Source organism: Myotis myotis, unplaced genomic scaffold (assembly GCF_014108235.1).
Source record: "Myotis myotis isolate mMyoMyo1 unplaced genomic scaffold, mMyoMyo1.p scaffold_m19_p_19, whole genome shotgun sequence".
NCBI classification, from domain to species: Eukaryota; Metazoa; Chordata; class Mammalia; order Chiroptera; family Vespertilionidae; genus Myotis; species Myotis myotis.
In genome coordinates this window covers 37,567,910-37,583,750 of record NW_023416323.1, presented here as the reverse complement: position 1 = coordinate 37,583,750, position 15,841 = coordinate 37,567,910, and the positions used below count along the sequence as shown (strand labels likewise).

Sequence of the window (15,841 nt, the reverse complement as noted above, 5' to 3'; positions counted from 1 at the left end):
AATAGATACGAGGGTGTGGGATGCTGGTGAAAGGAACAGAAAGTTGGATCAGGCTGAACGTGTTCGTACAGGCCCAGGGAGCAGAGGTTCTGGAATGATGGACTAAGCATGAGGAGTTAGAAAGGGCTGGAACACTGTGCTCGGTGGTTGGCTGAGACAGATGACAAGGTGGTGTACCTGCCCGGCCGGCGTGGCTTGGTGGTTGAGCGTCGACCTATGAACCAGGAGGTCATGGTTCAATTCCTGGTCAGGGCACATGCCCGGGTTGTGGGCTTGATCCAGTAGGGGGTGTGCAGGAGGCGGCCGATCAATGATTATTCTCTCTCATCATTGATGTTTCTATCTCTCTCCCCCTCTCCCTTCCTCTCTGAAATCAATATGTATATATATATGTATATGTGTATGTATATGTATATGTATATGTATATGTATATGTATATGTATATGTATATGTATATGTATATGTATTTTTAAATGGTGGTCTATCTACACTGAATGAAGGTGACGTGCAGGAACTGCCTTGGGACACTAGAGGAAGACATGGAAAGGCTTACTGAGGGAGACCGGAATGTTAGAATGGATTTATCATTTGAGATTTGCTCTCCCACCCTGCCAGGGTCCAGCAGACACAACTTGCATCATGATTGAGAAGTAAATTAGGGAGGGGGAGCCCCGCCTCACTGCAGAGTCTGGGTCACTCATCGCTATGGGTCAGAAATGACAGTGGGAAATAGTGCCAGTTGGCTGGTATCCCTAAATACAGTGGGGGTAACAGTTCCAGAGTGGCAGGGGCCAAGTGGTGCCCCTTAACCATCAAAGACAAGCTGGCTGTGCTTAGCATCATGGGCAGCAGAGGCAACACAGAAGTCAGATGATTTGACTTGCAGAGAGCTTCGGCTTTGGCTAGTTGGTCATGGTATTGCCTTGGGAAGAAGGAAATGGATTTTCTACTCAATTCCTATTTGATCGGGATAAGCAGAAGAGTCGTAGGTCGAGTGAATGCAAGTCTCTTGATTCACCAACACAGAGAATTATGGCCCCTCCATCAACGCCCAGGCTTAAGCCAGTTTACAGACTCAGAACCCCTTGAAGGAAGGGGGCTGGGTCCCCTTGAGGAGGGACCCTGCAACACTGAAAACATATGTGATAAAGCAGCGGTTCTCAACCTGTGGGTCGCGACCCCTTTGGGGGCTCGAACGACCCTTTCACAGGGGTCGCCTAAGACCATTGAAAACACATGTATAATTACATGTTGTTTTTGTGATTAATCACACTATGCTTTAATTATGTTCAATTTGTAACCATGAAAATACATCCTGCATATCAGATATTTCCATTATGATTCATAACAGTAGCAAAATTACAGTTATGAAATAACAACGAAAATAATTTTATGGTTGGGGGGTCGCCACAACATGAGGAACTGTATTAAAGGGTCGCGGCATTAGGAAGGTTGAGAACCACTGCTGTAATGTGTCTCCCAGCCTTCCCCCGGGGACTGCTCTGGGGAAAAGGAAATGGCCAGGCTTTCAGGGATTACTCGACACTGGTCTAAATTGACATTAAATCTAGGAGACCCACAGCATCATTGTGGTCCCCCGGTCAGCGCTGAAACCTGTGGAGGTCAGGTGACCAATGGCATTTTAGCTCAGGTCGATCTCACAGTGCGTCCAGTGGGTCCCTGAACACATCCTAGAGGTAGGTGTGTCCCCAGCAACTGGCAGACTCCCCACACTGGTTCCTTGACCTGTGGAGTGAGGGGTGTCAGGGTACAGAAGGCCACGTGGAAGTCACTAGAACTGCCTCTACGTAGGAAAATGGTCAATCGAAAGCAATGCCATGTCCCTGGAGGGATGGCAGAGAGAGTGTCACCAACAAGAGCATGAAAGGTGCAGGGGTGGTGATTCCCAGTCTCCATTCAGCTCTCCTCTTTGGCCCGCACGGAAGACAGAGGGGTCTCGGAGAATGACTGGATGCTCACACACTTAGCTGCTGCCGCTGCTGCCAGCAGTCCTGGGCCTGGCTTGGCTTGTACAGCATCACTGCACTTCCTGCCCCACTTCACTGCCTTCTTCCCTGTGTCTTCACATGGCCTTCTTATAAGACTCCAGTCATTTGATTTACATCCGCTAATATTTCATTTCCAAGTACGGTCACATTCCGAGGTTCTGGATGGACATGAGTTTTCGGAACACAAATTCAACCCACAACAGGGAGAAACGATGTAACCGCGACACAACGATTCCAGTGAACTGGAAGCTAAGACTGCCACCTAGCCAACCCATGTGGCTCCGTGGTTGTGTCAACCGATGAACCAGGTGGTCATGGTTCGATTCCCAGTCAGGGCAAATACCCGTGTTGTGGGCTCGATCCCCAGTGGGGGGTGTGCAGGAGGCAGCCCATCATCATTGATTCTCTCTCATCATTGATGTTTCTATCTACCTCTTTGTAGCGCTCCCTTCCTCTCTGAAATCAATTAAAATATATATAAAGGTGTCCCAAAATTCACGCAAGAAGTAATTTTGATAAAAAACACAGGTTTATATAAAAAATTGTAATTTTTTTTTATTGATTCATGAAGTATACAGTATAGGGTTATGTGTGGAATAGCACATCGGGTAAATGGCCTCCACGGCTTTGCTGGCACATATGCAAAGCCGTGGTCTTCATTGGTCTTCATTGTCCCTGCTCCTGGGCCATCATTGGTACTTGGTAATGCTTATCAAATTGAAGGGATTGAAATCAAAGGGCAACAGATATTAGAATCTGATTCAATAAACCAAGTAAAATTAGGCTTTTACTTTTTGTTGTTGTTGTTGTTAATGCTCACGCAAAATTCAAATCTTGCGTGAATTTTGGGACACCCTTTATTTAAAGACTGCCATCTGGCTACTTTGAACTTCTCCACAGGCAAAGAAGAGCATTGCTCTATTGGCTGGGATGATAATGAGGAACCCCATAGGATGTCACTTAGCACTACCATATCCTGTGATTAAAGTCAGTGGCAGGGTAACTGGGCCCAGACTTCTCAGGAATGAAGGCTGGGGTCACCCCACCAGGTAGGGAACCAGGCATGACCCGCTGAGATGTTCGCTGAGGGCCTGGGCTGGGTAGTGGAAGATGACGGCTATAAAACCCAGCAACCATGTGAACGGTTGCAGAATTGAGGGCTGTAATTATCATGCATATTTCTTCCTTGTTGGTTATGCACGCTTGCATAGTCATACACAAACATGCATGTTTATATACAAATACTGAAAGCAAATATTTTTATTTTCTTTCTTATCATTTAACCTAAGATAGATTAATAACGGTTAACCGTGCGCCACAGGATGGAAGTTACAGGAGCTCACGGAGAAGAGTGACGGCCACCCAGGGACGGGGCCTCCTCTCCTGCGGAAAGGCCCCACGATGCCTGCCCTAGTCCACTGGTTCTCCCGCATCCAGGTCAGCCACCGGTCCATCGCCAGCCGCCAGGAGGAGTGGGTGGAGGACAAGTCCATGGAGGTCTCCATGCAGAACACGTCTGTGACCTCCAAGGAGGCCCTAGGGCGCCTGCTGGTAAGCGTCCCCACTCTGCTGACGGGCCTCTCCCTGGCCCCTCTCTGGGCCGAGGGCAGGACAAAGGTCCCGGGTCCTTGACTCTTTGCAGGTTGGGCGTTGATCATCCGTCTGTCGACTGTGAGGTCAACTCCTCCGTTGACCTTCAGATCAACACACAGATAAATATGTTTCCTGCTCCCCGTGGGGAAGCAGGGAGGCCAGACTCCCGGCATTGGCCTCAGCAGAGAGAGAAGGCCCTGCTGATAGAAGGTTCTAAGGGCACCAAAGGAGGCTCAATCTGGCATGTTTGTGGGGGTGAGGGAGCCCAGAGCTGGCCAAGCTCCGGGCTGGCCCTGGGCCACAGGTGGGCACTGCCTGGAGGCCAAGGCCTCCCTCTTGTGGTGGTGGGGGACTCTGCAGCCTGTGACTCTGACAGCATGTAAACCTGCTCGCTATCCCCAAGGGGAGTGTGAGTAAGTACACGTCGCTGGGCCCCTTTGATGCCCCCCTGCAGGTGCGGGGCCGGCGGGCAGCCAGCCAGGGCAGGGAGGAAGCAGGTCACCAGACGTTCTGACCGATGTCTTCCCTGGGAGATAAGCCTGTGAGGGTTGGCACCACGTCCGTCTGGCTCACCCCACACGGTGGTTGGGACACAGCAGGCACTCGGGAGCTACCTGTTGAATGAATGAAAGGCCAGTTGGGAGGAGCCTCTAGTCGTGAGTGCAGCTCTCCCTCCGCTTCCCCATCTGAACTCGGGGCTGGATGCTTTCCGAGGCTCCTTTTCGGCTTCCGGGAGCTGGCTCCTAGCCCAGCAGGGCCACCCGGGAAAGGGCAGGAGAGGGGTCCAGGCCGCACCCGGCCTTCTCTAGGGTCACTTTATCCACAAGACGTTCTCAGACGCCTCCTTCCTCCCCGCCTGGGGCCCCACCTCGGGCCCCGCCTGCACGCTGGACTTCCGGTTCTCCACGCAAGTCCCCACCTCCCTGGCCAAGGCCACCTCCCAGGACGGCCACTTCATTCTCGCCTGTGCTCATGCCAACCCTGTGCCAGGAGCATGCTCTGCGCCTACCGACACACAGAAAGGCGGTCCGGAAGTGGCAGTGCTGATGCCCCCACGCTGTGCTCTGTGCTCCTCTGCGGTTCCTTCCAGGCTGTTCTTTGGGGGGCCTGCCCTCTTAGGGGTTGTTTGTTGGATCGCTCACGTGGTGGATGGTTCCTCCTGTGGTCTGTGAGGCCTGGTTACTCGGAAGCTCATCTCCAGGGGAACTTGGTTTTCCTGCGGACAGACTCAGCCTCCTGGTCCCCCCCCCCCCCACCTCTGCTTGGAGAGTGGTTTTGCACTTGTGCCAGGAGCCTCAGTGGTTGCATCAGGCACGGGTCTGGGTGTGTGTGTGTGTGGGGGGGCTGTTAGGTTCATCTCTGGGCTCAGGACGACCTGTGCCAGCGGGCAGGACGGCGTAGACGTCAGAGCTGCATGTGCACGGGCTGGGGTTTCCTTCCTAGGGGCCCTGCCCCAACGCAGCGCTCCTTGTGGCTTCCTTCGGCGGGTAAGTGTCGTCTCCTTACAACGGAGGGGAGTTATTTTAGCCCCAACGCCTCCTCTCACGTCTTTGCCTCGGAGGCTGTCGTAACCCCACACGCCAGTGTGGTCTGAACCCACATCCTGGCCTCGTCTCTCTGGATCGCTGTGGTCACAGCCTGGGCGCTCGGTGCCACCTTCCTCTCCAGCGTCTAGGATGGTCCTCCCTTTGGTGTGAGCTCAGCTGTGCGTGAGGCGAAGCCTCGTGTTGTAAAGCAGCCGTTGGTTTCACGGCTGGAGCCCGTCCCTGCTGCCCGCCCCCTGCTGCCCGTCCATTTCCTGTACCGGCCACGCTCCCTCCGCAGGGCCTTTGCACACGCCCAGAATGTTTTCTCTCCCCCCCTCCCCCCATTTGATTCCTCCTCAGGGCAAGCCTCCCTCCCCTCGGCCCAATGAGGTCAGATCCCTTCTCCAGGGCTCTCAAACCGCAGCCCGGTGCCCCTCTCTGTTCAGGTGCCCTCAGGTGTCAGTTCTGGGATTACCTGGGAAGCACCCAGCTTCCTAAGGTGGAGCCGTGCCGGTTTGATCTGGGCTGCACCCCGCCCTGGGCTCTGAGCTGCACCCGGCGCCTCGCCCAGGGCGGAAGCATCGCTGCTGCATGAACAGCCTCACAGAGAAGCAGCAGCGCCGCTTTGTGGAAGTCGTCCGGGCAGCAGGTCCTGAGCTAAGCTTTGTCTTATTTCATCTTCACAACCAGCTACCAGGCAGGCACTGTTGTTGTCTCCATTGTGCGAATGAAGAAGTCGAGGCACCAAGAGCTCAGTGGGGGCACCCTCACCAGACCCTGAGAGGTGAGCGGGGTGAGGGATGGCTTCAGTCGCACAGCTGAGAAAACCAAGGGCCGGAGGGGGCAAGAGTCATGCCCAGGTCACAGGGAGGGGAGTGGCGGGGTGGGCCCAGGGCTCAAGCCTCAGAGCTGCCCCGGGCTGCTTCCTCTTTCCCCCGCCCTGGCCACTCTGAGTTGGCTTCGTCCCTCCACTCTCCCCGGGGCAGTGGCCACCGTTCTGACGGGTCCCTGTCCTGGCGATGGGTCGCCCCCATCCCACGTCCCCCACAGCTTTCCCATGACATTCTCACCCACTGGACCCAGGTACCCGTCCACAGCCTCCAGAGCCTCAGATGTGCTGTCAGACCAGGTTGTCACCGTCTGGTCTTCCGTGAGGATATAATTTCTCACCCCACGCCTAGCCAGGCAACGTTTTGTGGCTCACATTTTAAATATATATTTTTTTTTATTGACTTCAGAGAGGAGGGGAGAAGGAGAGAGGGATAGAAGCATCAATGATGAGAGAGAAGCATTGATCAGCTGCTTCCTGCACGCCCTGGACTGGGGATCGAGCCCACAACCCATGCATGTGCCCTGACCAGGAATCGAACCTCAACCTCCTGGTTCATAGGTCAGTGCTCAACCACTGAGACATAACAGCTGGGCTCAATATTTCTTTTTTCTTTCCTTTCCTTTCCTTTTCTTTTCTTTCTTTCTTTCTTTTTTTCTTTCTTTCTTTCTCCTTCTTCTTCTTCTTCTTTTTTTTTTTTTTTGCTGGCTGCTTCTCATTTATTTTCCACTTGGTGCAAGGCACATGGGTGTGGGGTGTCAGGCAGGCTTGCGTGTGGCTTGGGTAGTAAAAAGTGGGGCTCTCTCAACTTCCTTTTTGGTGTGTTGCTGTTTTGATATAAAAGAACCCAGCTGCTTCTGCTTGCTGCAGCCGGTCTAGCGAGGTGGGGTGAGGAGAGGGAAGGGGATGGAGGAGGGGGGGAGGGGCTCAAGGAGCTTAGCTCCTCTGGAAGTCTGGTGGCTGGTGGTGGCCACTCAGGATGGGGGCCCAGCGTTGACTTTGCCGGGCTGGCCGCCAGGCTGCTTCCTTGTGGCTTCCCGAGCCAGATCACAGGTGATCATGCTGCTGGAGGCCTGGGGAGACTCCGAGAGTTCTGGGGACTCTGACACTGTGGCCATGAATGGAGACCGGACTTCCCCCCAAAAGAAGCTTGCCCACCAGTGACCCGGGTTGGCTTTGGGGAGACCCGGGTGGTGGGGGATGGCCACCCCAGGGTACTCGGCACTTCCACGGGAGCTGGTACTGGAAGTGGAGCCCAGACGGCACCGCTAGTAGTCGTGGTGGTCATGAGGGAGCCGCTGGAGGGGATGCTGCCATGCTCTCTCTGTGGGCTGGTGGGAACCTCAGTGGTGACCCCTCGTGGACCTTGGCGTGAGATCATGGTGTCGGGAACGAGGGGGGTGGGGTGGGGGGAGCGCTAGGCCAGGGAGCCCATTTGCAGAGGAGACCGCGGGAGGCCACACCACGACCGAGACGCGCGGACTCAATATTTCTTAATAGTGAAAACCAAAGACAAACGTAATGCAAGGAGAATAGAGGAAAGTATAAAGAAAAAACCCGCCGTCTCTCGGAACCACGGTTCACTTGTCATAACTAAGAGATTACACTCCTGCGCTGTTAACCAGACTCCAAACTTTATTTAAATGTCACCAGTTTCCCACTGACTTATTATTATTATTTTTTTTGGCCCCAGGATCCAGGATAGCACATTGCATTTAGCCTTTTAAAATGCTCTGAAGTTTTTGGATTCTTTCATTGGCTTCCTTTTCGTTATCTAGGAATCCGAAAAGTTCGGAGGACCTAAGAAACACCTGTGACCCCCTCCCGCGATGTCCTGCGTGGCCCTCCTCCCCTGGCTTCCAGAACCCTTGTTCCTGGCTTCTGAGGCCCTCCCTTCTTGCTTTGAGCCTGGCCGTGGACGTAAACACGGCTGTGTGTAGGACGCTGCCTGCAGGCAGTGGTACCTGGGCCTCCAGGGGCAGGAGAGAGCCGGGAAGGTGTCCTGGGCCAGGGAAGAACGCTTAGGAGCTGAGCAGCAGAACCCAGCGAGGCTGAGCAGAGGGCTGTTGGGGTGAAGTTGCTGCAGATCAGGCCAGGAGGTAGGTTGAGACTGTGTCATAGACGCTCAAAGGCCAGAAGGAGGCAGTAGCAGCTACAGAAGGCTCTGGGGTGGGGTGGGAGGAGATGCCATCGTTGGCGCTGGTGTGGGATGGCTGGATTGGGGGCGGGCATTAAATTGAGCCCCTACTGAAATGGCAGAGGGTGGGCGTGGCCCTCGGGGTCAGTTGGGCCCACCCCTTCACTGCAGAGAGGGAGCCCCAGAAGCTGCCAACCAGAAGGACACTTGGTCAAGGTCACGTGCCACAGTTATAAGAGTCAATAGTTTCTACGCCTTCAGCACTTTTAAAAAAAAATTAATTTCAGACAGGAAGGGAGAGAGAGAGATAGAAACATCAATGATGAGAGAGACACATCGATTGGTTGCCTCCTGCACATGCTCTGACCAGGGTTGGGGATCGAGCCTGCAGCCCAGGTACGTGCCCTTGACCAGAATCGAACCCGGGACCCTTCAGTCTGCAGGCCGATGCTCTATCCACTGAGCCAAGCCGGCCAGGGCTACACCTCCAGCACTTTATATATATATTTCCCCACAGAAAGTATCTGCTGAGTTTTCACTCTGGGCCAGGACTCTCTGGTCCCTGACTTCATAAAGCTTAGCGTCTAATGGGCAGAGGTGGACAATCACTAGCCACACCAAGGTCTACATAACCTTGACCTTGACTGTGTCGGAGCCAGGAAGAAAAATGGGTGGGGTGGTCAGGGAAGGTGCATCTACAACTCATAACTCACAACCAGGAAGCGATTTGGATGTTACCTAGAGCTGGAGTCTCAAACCGGGGCATGATTGCGCGTCAGAATCACAGGCAGAGTGTCAGCAGATTCCTGGCCCACCCCTTCGAACCACGTTACCTGCTGGGAGGGGCTGATGCTGCTGGTCAAGGGCCCACACTTGGGGTAGCGCCAAGCTAGCGTGATTGGTCTCCCGATGTCAAGATACGGTTAAACCCAACTGGCCCGGATGGCGGATGACGTCTGTGCTGGTTTGGCTTTGGAGGGGGAGGAAGTGAGCAACTGGGAAAGTCCTGGTGGACACAGCTTTCAACCCACCAGGAGCAGGCTGTTGGGGATGTGGGTCAATAGAATCCAGAAGAGAAAGTGTCTCGTGACCCCACAGTCACAGGTGCTGGGGAACTTCCCAGGTTTCCAGAGGATCAATGTCTAGACCTGACCCCGGGGCCCCTTGGGGCCATTGCTTCCCACTCAGCACGAGAGGAGAGAAGAGGGTGGCTTTGTGCTTCGAGCAGCGCCTGGGAAACCATCCTCACTACCATCCCGGCCTCCTATTCCAAGGAGAGGCTCTTCCTGAGCCTCTGGGGTTCCGGGATGTGCCACAGAGACCGGAGCAGGTGGCTGGCTCAGCAGGTGGCTCCCTGGTCCCTCTGGTGTTGTGTCGGGCCCAGGCTTTGGCAGGGAAATGTGGCCCCTTCCCTCCAGGACTTAGGATCGACCGCTGGGGACGCAAGACCCTACCTAGAGTCTTAATGCGGAGGGAGACACAGCAGGAAGGAGGGAGGGAGGGCATGGCAGGAGGAAGGGACTGCCTGAGCAAAGGCCTGGCCCCTAAATGGCTGGTCTCAAGGGAGTGCTGAGGGTTTCTCTCTTTCTTTCTTAAAAAAATATTTTTAATGGATTTTAGAAAGTAGAAGGGAGAGGGATAGAGAGATAGAAACATCAATGATGAGAGAGAATTATTGATCGGCTGCCTCCTGCACGCCACCTACTGGGGTTGCGGGCCAAGTTCTTATCTCTCTCTTTTTTAAATTTTATTTTTCATTTACAGTTGACATTCAATATTATTTTATACTAGAGGCCCGGTGCACAAAATTCGTGTGTATGTCTTTTCAAGGCAATATCAGGATACACTGGCAGCTCTGAGCAGCTCCTTCCCAAAACAGAAACCTTCACCATCACATCGTGCAGACAGAGGGTGGACCCCAGCCCGGCCAGGACCCCAGCAGACCCCAGGTCTCCTTTCTACTCCAGGGGTGCAGAGCCTTAGCTTCTGCAAGGTCCCCAAGCAGCATAGCAGCCAGGTCGGCCTGGGAGGGCGCTTACACAGCCCTGCACCAGCAGAGGGCGCCGTGGAGTTCCAGCGCGGCCAGAACCTTCTCCCACCTCCTGATTCCTCCATCCAAGCCCAGAAGCTCTGACCTGGGCCCACCTCAAAAGAGGAGGAAATCCTCCCAGCCCGGATGGGGTCCAGGCCTCACGACCCAGGCCCTGGGGAAATCTGTTCCCCGGAGAAGGCTGGTTGGGTCCGAGAAAGGAGGCAGCTTGCATCTCATGGCGATGTGAGCCTTCCGGAAAGGGACACAAATATAAGGTCGGCTCATGGGCTTCTGGCTCAGCTGCATCAGCCCCAACTTGAGGTCATCAGATTCTCACCCCCTCTGCACAGATGGCAAAACTGAGGCTCCGGGAAATAAAGGCATTTGGCCAGTACGTTGGCGAGCAGGACTGGGAGCCAGGGTGCCTGACGCCGGCGGTTGTGCTCAGGATGCTGCCTCGCCCCCACACCCCCACACCCCTGGCCTGGGAGGCAGTGGTCTGGGCGTGGAAGCTGGAGGTGCATGGAAGACCTTCCCAGCAGGCAGGCTTGTCCGCGGATGGAGAGGGCCTCTGCAGGAGGGAGCTCCCCGTCCCAGCACAGATGCAAAAAGCCAGGGAGGTTGCAATAAAGGTTTGAAAGGGTAGTTGGGCTAGTGGCCCGTTCAGGATTGCCACTGACACCCCCCTCCTGGGGGAGCCATCTCACCTTCTTCTTTGCCTTCCAGTCCCCTTCGTTCCATCTCTCTTCCTCATCTCTGCCTGTATCCTGGTGTGACTTGGGCAAGTTCCTTCACCTTACTCCTCTCTGGGCCTCAGTTTACGCATCTGCAAAGTGGGGTAATGCTTGCCCCTGCATTTTCAGGGTTATTTTGAGGATTGGATGAGATGAATTTGTAGAGCGTGTTTAGCACCGGTGAGAGGGCCAAGAACTCCGTCACCAAGACCCATCCTTGTCCCCCGCTTTCTTTGTAGAGAGCACCCCAGGACAGGACAGGTTCTCAGTCCCCGCCTCCTGCACAGCCAGCATCTCCTCCCTCCCATCCTGTTCCACCCTCCAGGGAGAGTGGAACTCAGCCCAGGTCCGCCTGCAGCGACTGACCCCTCCCACATGCGCACCCGGGTGAGTCTGAAACCCAACAACCAATCCATCCGGCTGCCTGTCACTACTTGAGACAATTAAGCAGAGACAAGATCGAATCTTATATGAACGTTTATTCTGGCAGCATGGGAGAACCGCAGGTCATCCACAAAAATCTGCTCTTCCCCCCCCCCCCCCCGCACCCCCATAAGGCAGCTGCTTATACCGGGTAGAAGGACAAAGATTCCGTGGGAAAGTCGGAATTAAGGCATGGGAAAGTCGGCAAGGTATAAGGGCCACAGGTTACAGGCAATGCTGGCCCAGGGCTCATCACTTGCGGGCACCTCCGGGATCAGACTGTCTCAGCAACAAGGTTGCAAATCTTTCCCTAAATATAGGCAGTTCTTGGAAGAGGAGGCGGCCCGCATTCCAGGGGTTGTCTGTCTCCCAAGTCCCGAGCCTACCACTCGCAGCCAGGCTAGAATGTGCTTTCTCTATTCAGAACAGAGCCATCGCGGTTAACAGCATAACTAATATTTCTTATAATGACAGCTGCCCCCCACGATTCTATTTCTGCCCCTAACAAGTTAACCCTCACCCCCTGCCTCAGTTTCGCCTTCACGACAGGGGCCTGCGCCCACCGCGTCCCTTGGGGGCAACCTCGGTCCTGCAAAAGTTGCCAAAGGCGGGGAAGCGCAGAGGCAGAGCGAAGGCGCGCTGGCCCGCGCCCAGCCCGCGCCCCGGCGGGCACCCGCACCCCCACCCGCGCAGGGCTGGCATGCAGAATCCACGTGATTTCCTAGCAGTGGCCACGGCTCGGCTTGCGCGGCTCTGGGCGCCTACTTTCAGTTTCGTGCAGAGCGCGGAGGTGTGAGGAGCGCGGCGGGTGAGTGCGCTGCGGGGCTGCGGGCTCCTGGGAGGGGGCGCGCACAGCAGATTCCGGTGCAAATGCCGGACAGAGTGGGGATGCGGGGATGCCAGGGGGCTCTGGAGCGGGCGGTCCTGGTGTCCATCGGGTGGATGGCAGGGTGGACGGGGCGGAGGGATGATGACAGGAAGGGCGGATGGGGCGCCCGTGGCTGGAGCCGGGCGCAGCCTGCTACCCGCGGAGTTTGGGGTTGAGTTGCGAACCGCAGAGGTAAACTGTTGAGGTCACCATCCGGGCTGCGCTCTCCTTCCAGCCCGTCCTCCCCCCCCCTGGAAAGCACCTGTCACCGCTGGGGCTTCGACTTTCCACTGCTTGTTAATAACGAATTACAGGGCTCACGCTGCTCTTTACGCACAATGCAGACTTTTTAGCCGAAAGAGAATAAACTTTATGATGGACAAGTCCAAACGAATACAAAAGTGGAAGGAACAGAAATCGGTGGAACCATATGGACTTGCAGGGTCTGACAGCATGCAGCCCCATGTAACCACCGCCCTCCAACCACCACCAAGCCAGGCCAGCGCAGTGTGTCTCCACCCCACCGCGTTCCTTATTTCTATATATTTGGGGGGTTTTTTTAGAGAGAGAGTGGAAGGGAGGGAGGGGGATGGAGAGGGAGGAACATCGATGTGAGAGAGAGACATCGGTTGGTTGCAACCGAGGTACCCCGAGGTCCGTGCCCTTGACCAGAATCGAACCCAGGACCCTTCAGTCTGCAGGCCCACACTCTATCCACTGAGCCAGACTGGCTAGGGCACACACACTGCATTCTTTTCTTTTCTTTTTTTAAAATATATTTTCATTAATTTCAGAGAGGAAGGGAGAGGGAGAGAGAGCTAGAAACATCAATGATGAGAGGGAATCATTGATCGGCTGCCTCCTGCACGCCCCCTCCTGGGGATCGAGCCAGCAACCTGGGCGTGTGCCCTTGACCAGAATCGAACCTGGGGACCCTTCAGTCCATAGGCTGACACTCTATACGCTGAGCCAAACCGGCTAGGGCCACACTTCATTTTTTAAAAATTTCTTTATTGATTACGGTATTACATATGTGTCCTTATGCCCCCATTACTCCCCCCCCCCCCCCGGTGTCTGTGTCCATTGGTTAGGCCTATATGCATGCATACAAGTCCTTTGGTTGATCACTCCCCCTTCCCCCCACCCTCCCCTACCTTCCCTCTGTGTTTTGACGGTCTGATCCGTGCTTCTCTGTCTCTGGATCTGTTTTTGTTCATCAGTTTATGTTGTTCATTATATTCCATAAATGAGTGAGATCATGTGATATTTATCTTTCTCCGACTGGCTTATTTCACTTAGCATAATGCTCTCCAGCTCCATCCATGCTGTTGCAAATGGTAAGAATTCCTTCTTTTTTTTACCGCAGCATAGAATTCCATCGTGTAGATGTACCACAGTTTTCTAATCCACTCATCTGCTGATGGGCACTTAGGCTGTTTCCAGCTCTTAGCTATGGTGAATGTGCTGCTATGAACATAGGGGTGTATAAATCCTTTCTGATTGGTGTTTCTAGTTTCTTGGGATATATATTCCTAGAAGTGGGATCACTGGGTCAAATGGGAGTTCCATTTTTAGTCTTCTGAGGTAGCTCCATACTGTTCTCCACAGTGGCTGCACCAGTCTGCACTCCCACCAGCAGTGCACGAGGGTTCCTTTTTCTCCACATCCTCGCCAGCACTTGCCGTTTGTTGATTTGTTGATGATAGCCATTCTGACAGGTGTGAGATGGTACCGCATTGTCATTTGATTTGCATCTCTCGGATAATTAGTGACTTTGAGCATGTTTTCATATGTCTCTTGGCCTTCCTTCTGTCTTCTTTCAAAAAGTATCTATTTAGGTCCGTTGCCCATTTTTTGATTGGGTTGTTTATCTTCCTTTTGTTAAGTTGTATGAGTTCCCTGTAAATGTTGAAGATTAAACCCTTATCGGATATAACATTGGCAAATGTGTTCTCCCATGCAGTGGGCTTTCTTGTTTTGTTGATGGTTTCTTTTGCTGTCCAGAAGCTTTTTATTTTGATGTAGTCCCATTTGTTTTCTCTTTAGTTTCCATTGCCCTAGGAGCGGTATCACACACTTCATTTTTTTAAAAAAAATTTATTTTATTGCTTAAAGTATTACAAAGGGTATTACATATGTGTCCTCCCCCCCCCCCCGCCCCGCCCTTGACAATCCCCTGGCCTCCCCTACCCCCCCATTCTCTTATGTCCATTGGTTATGCTTATATGCATGCATACAAGTCCTTCGGTTGATCTCTCACCCCCTCCCTCCTGCTCCCCAACCCTCCCCGGCCTTCCCGCTGCAGTTTGACAATCTGTTTGAGGCAGCTCTGCCTCTGTATCTATTATTGTTCATAAGTTTATAATGGTCTTTATTATCCATGAATGAGTGAGATCATGTGGTATTTTTCCTTCATTGACTGGCTTATTTCACTTAGCATAATGCTCTCCAGTTCCATCCATGACACTTCATTCTTAAACAAATGTTTGACAGACACCATAGCATCCCAACCGAAATAATTCAGAACGAGTTTAAAAAAACACAAAATGCCCCCAGCATACTTTAAAAAACATTTTAACAATAACTCCTTAATGTCAAACTCTCCAGACTATTTCTGATGAACATTTGAACCTCTTAAGTAATAGGTGAATACACAAGGGTCCTTTTCTTACTTGCTTTGTGCGTTTCCATGTCACTTTTAGTCATTTTCCTCTCTGGGGAGAGAATTTGCTGGGGTGGCCATTTGGGGAGGCCCCCCTACCCCCCCCTCAGCACCATTTTCATTCATTTTATAGGTTGGGTTTTTACTTTTCTTCTTTGAATGGTTGGGGGTTCTGCAGTCTTTTTTGAAAATATGTTTTTATTGATTTTAGAGAAGAAGGGAGGAGGGGAGAGAGAAACATCAATGATGAGAGAGAATCATCGATTGACTGCCTCTACATGCCCCCCCCTCCCCTCCCCCCACTGAGCCAGATGGGTTCTGCAGTCTTAAGCAGCTGTTTGAAAAACAGCACTTCCCAGTCTCACAAACCTGGGTGTGGCAGGAGGTGAAGTGTACCCCCACTAATACCTTCAGATTTCCCTTCTAAGAAACCATACGCCCAGAAAAACACTAGACTGGGTCTCCCGCTGGAGAACAGAGGTGCAGTGAAGCCTTGATGTGAAGGTACATCCAGGTTCCCCATCCAACATGCCTTCCCCAAACCTGACTGATCTACAGCACCTCTGGCCAGGGATTGTGCCCACCTGGCTTGTCTCCAAACGTGGCCCCATCTCGACTGCCTGCATGGTGGGGAGGTAGACCGGGGCCTCCTCCCCTTGTATTTGCTGGCGTACCTTGGAGATACTGAGGCCGCTTCCAGGCTACCGCAATAAAGCGAACGTCTCAATAAAGCAAGTCACACACAGTTTTCGGTTTCCCAGTGCCTATAAAGTTATGTTTACACTATACCGTAGTCTATTAAATGTGCAACAAGTATTATGTCTTTAAGAACAATGGACAGCCCAGCCGGCGTGGCTTAGGGGTTGAGCATCAACCCATGAACCAAGAGGTCCCTGGTTTGATTCCCTGTCAGGGCACATGCCCGGGTTTCAGGCTGAATCCTCAGTAGAGACATGCAGGAGGCAGCTGATCAATGTTTCTATCTCTCTATCCCTCTCCCTTCGTCTCTCTGAAATACCAGTTAACA

General features: G+C 53.2%; 2 protein-coding genes across 11 annotated transcripts in view; one reads left to right on the top strand and one right to left on the bottom strand.

Annotated features, from left to right (window-relative positions):
• Positions 1-6,902: 6,902 nt before the first annotated feature.
• Positions 6,903-7,339, bottom strand: LOC118674782 (pancreatic progenitor cell differentiation and proliferation factor-like). The gene is given in 2 exon segments (XM_036346849.1): positions 6,903-7,240; positions 7,243-7,339. Coding segments are annotated over 2 exon segments (405 nt in total). The 3' UTR covers positions 6,903-6,932.
• Positions 7,340-11,419: 4,080 nt separating this feature from the next.
• The window catches only part of NLRC5 (NLR family CARD domain containing 5), a 76,486-nt gene continuing 72,064 nt past the window's right edge, over positions 11,420-15,841 (top strand). For 8 of the 10 annotated variants that reach the window (XM_036345427.1, XM_036345429.1, XM_036345425.1 and 5 more), the window contains exon 1: positions 11,422-12,092. The gene's annotated coding sequence lies outside the window, so the exon portion shown is untranslated. Of the gene's footprint in view, positions 12,093-15,841 lie in introns of all 10 variants that reach the window. The other 2 variants (XR_004973575.1, XM_036345424.1) reach the window with 2 other exon arrangements.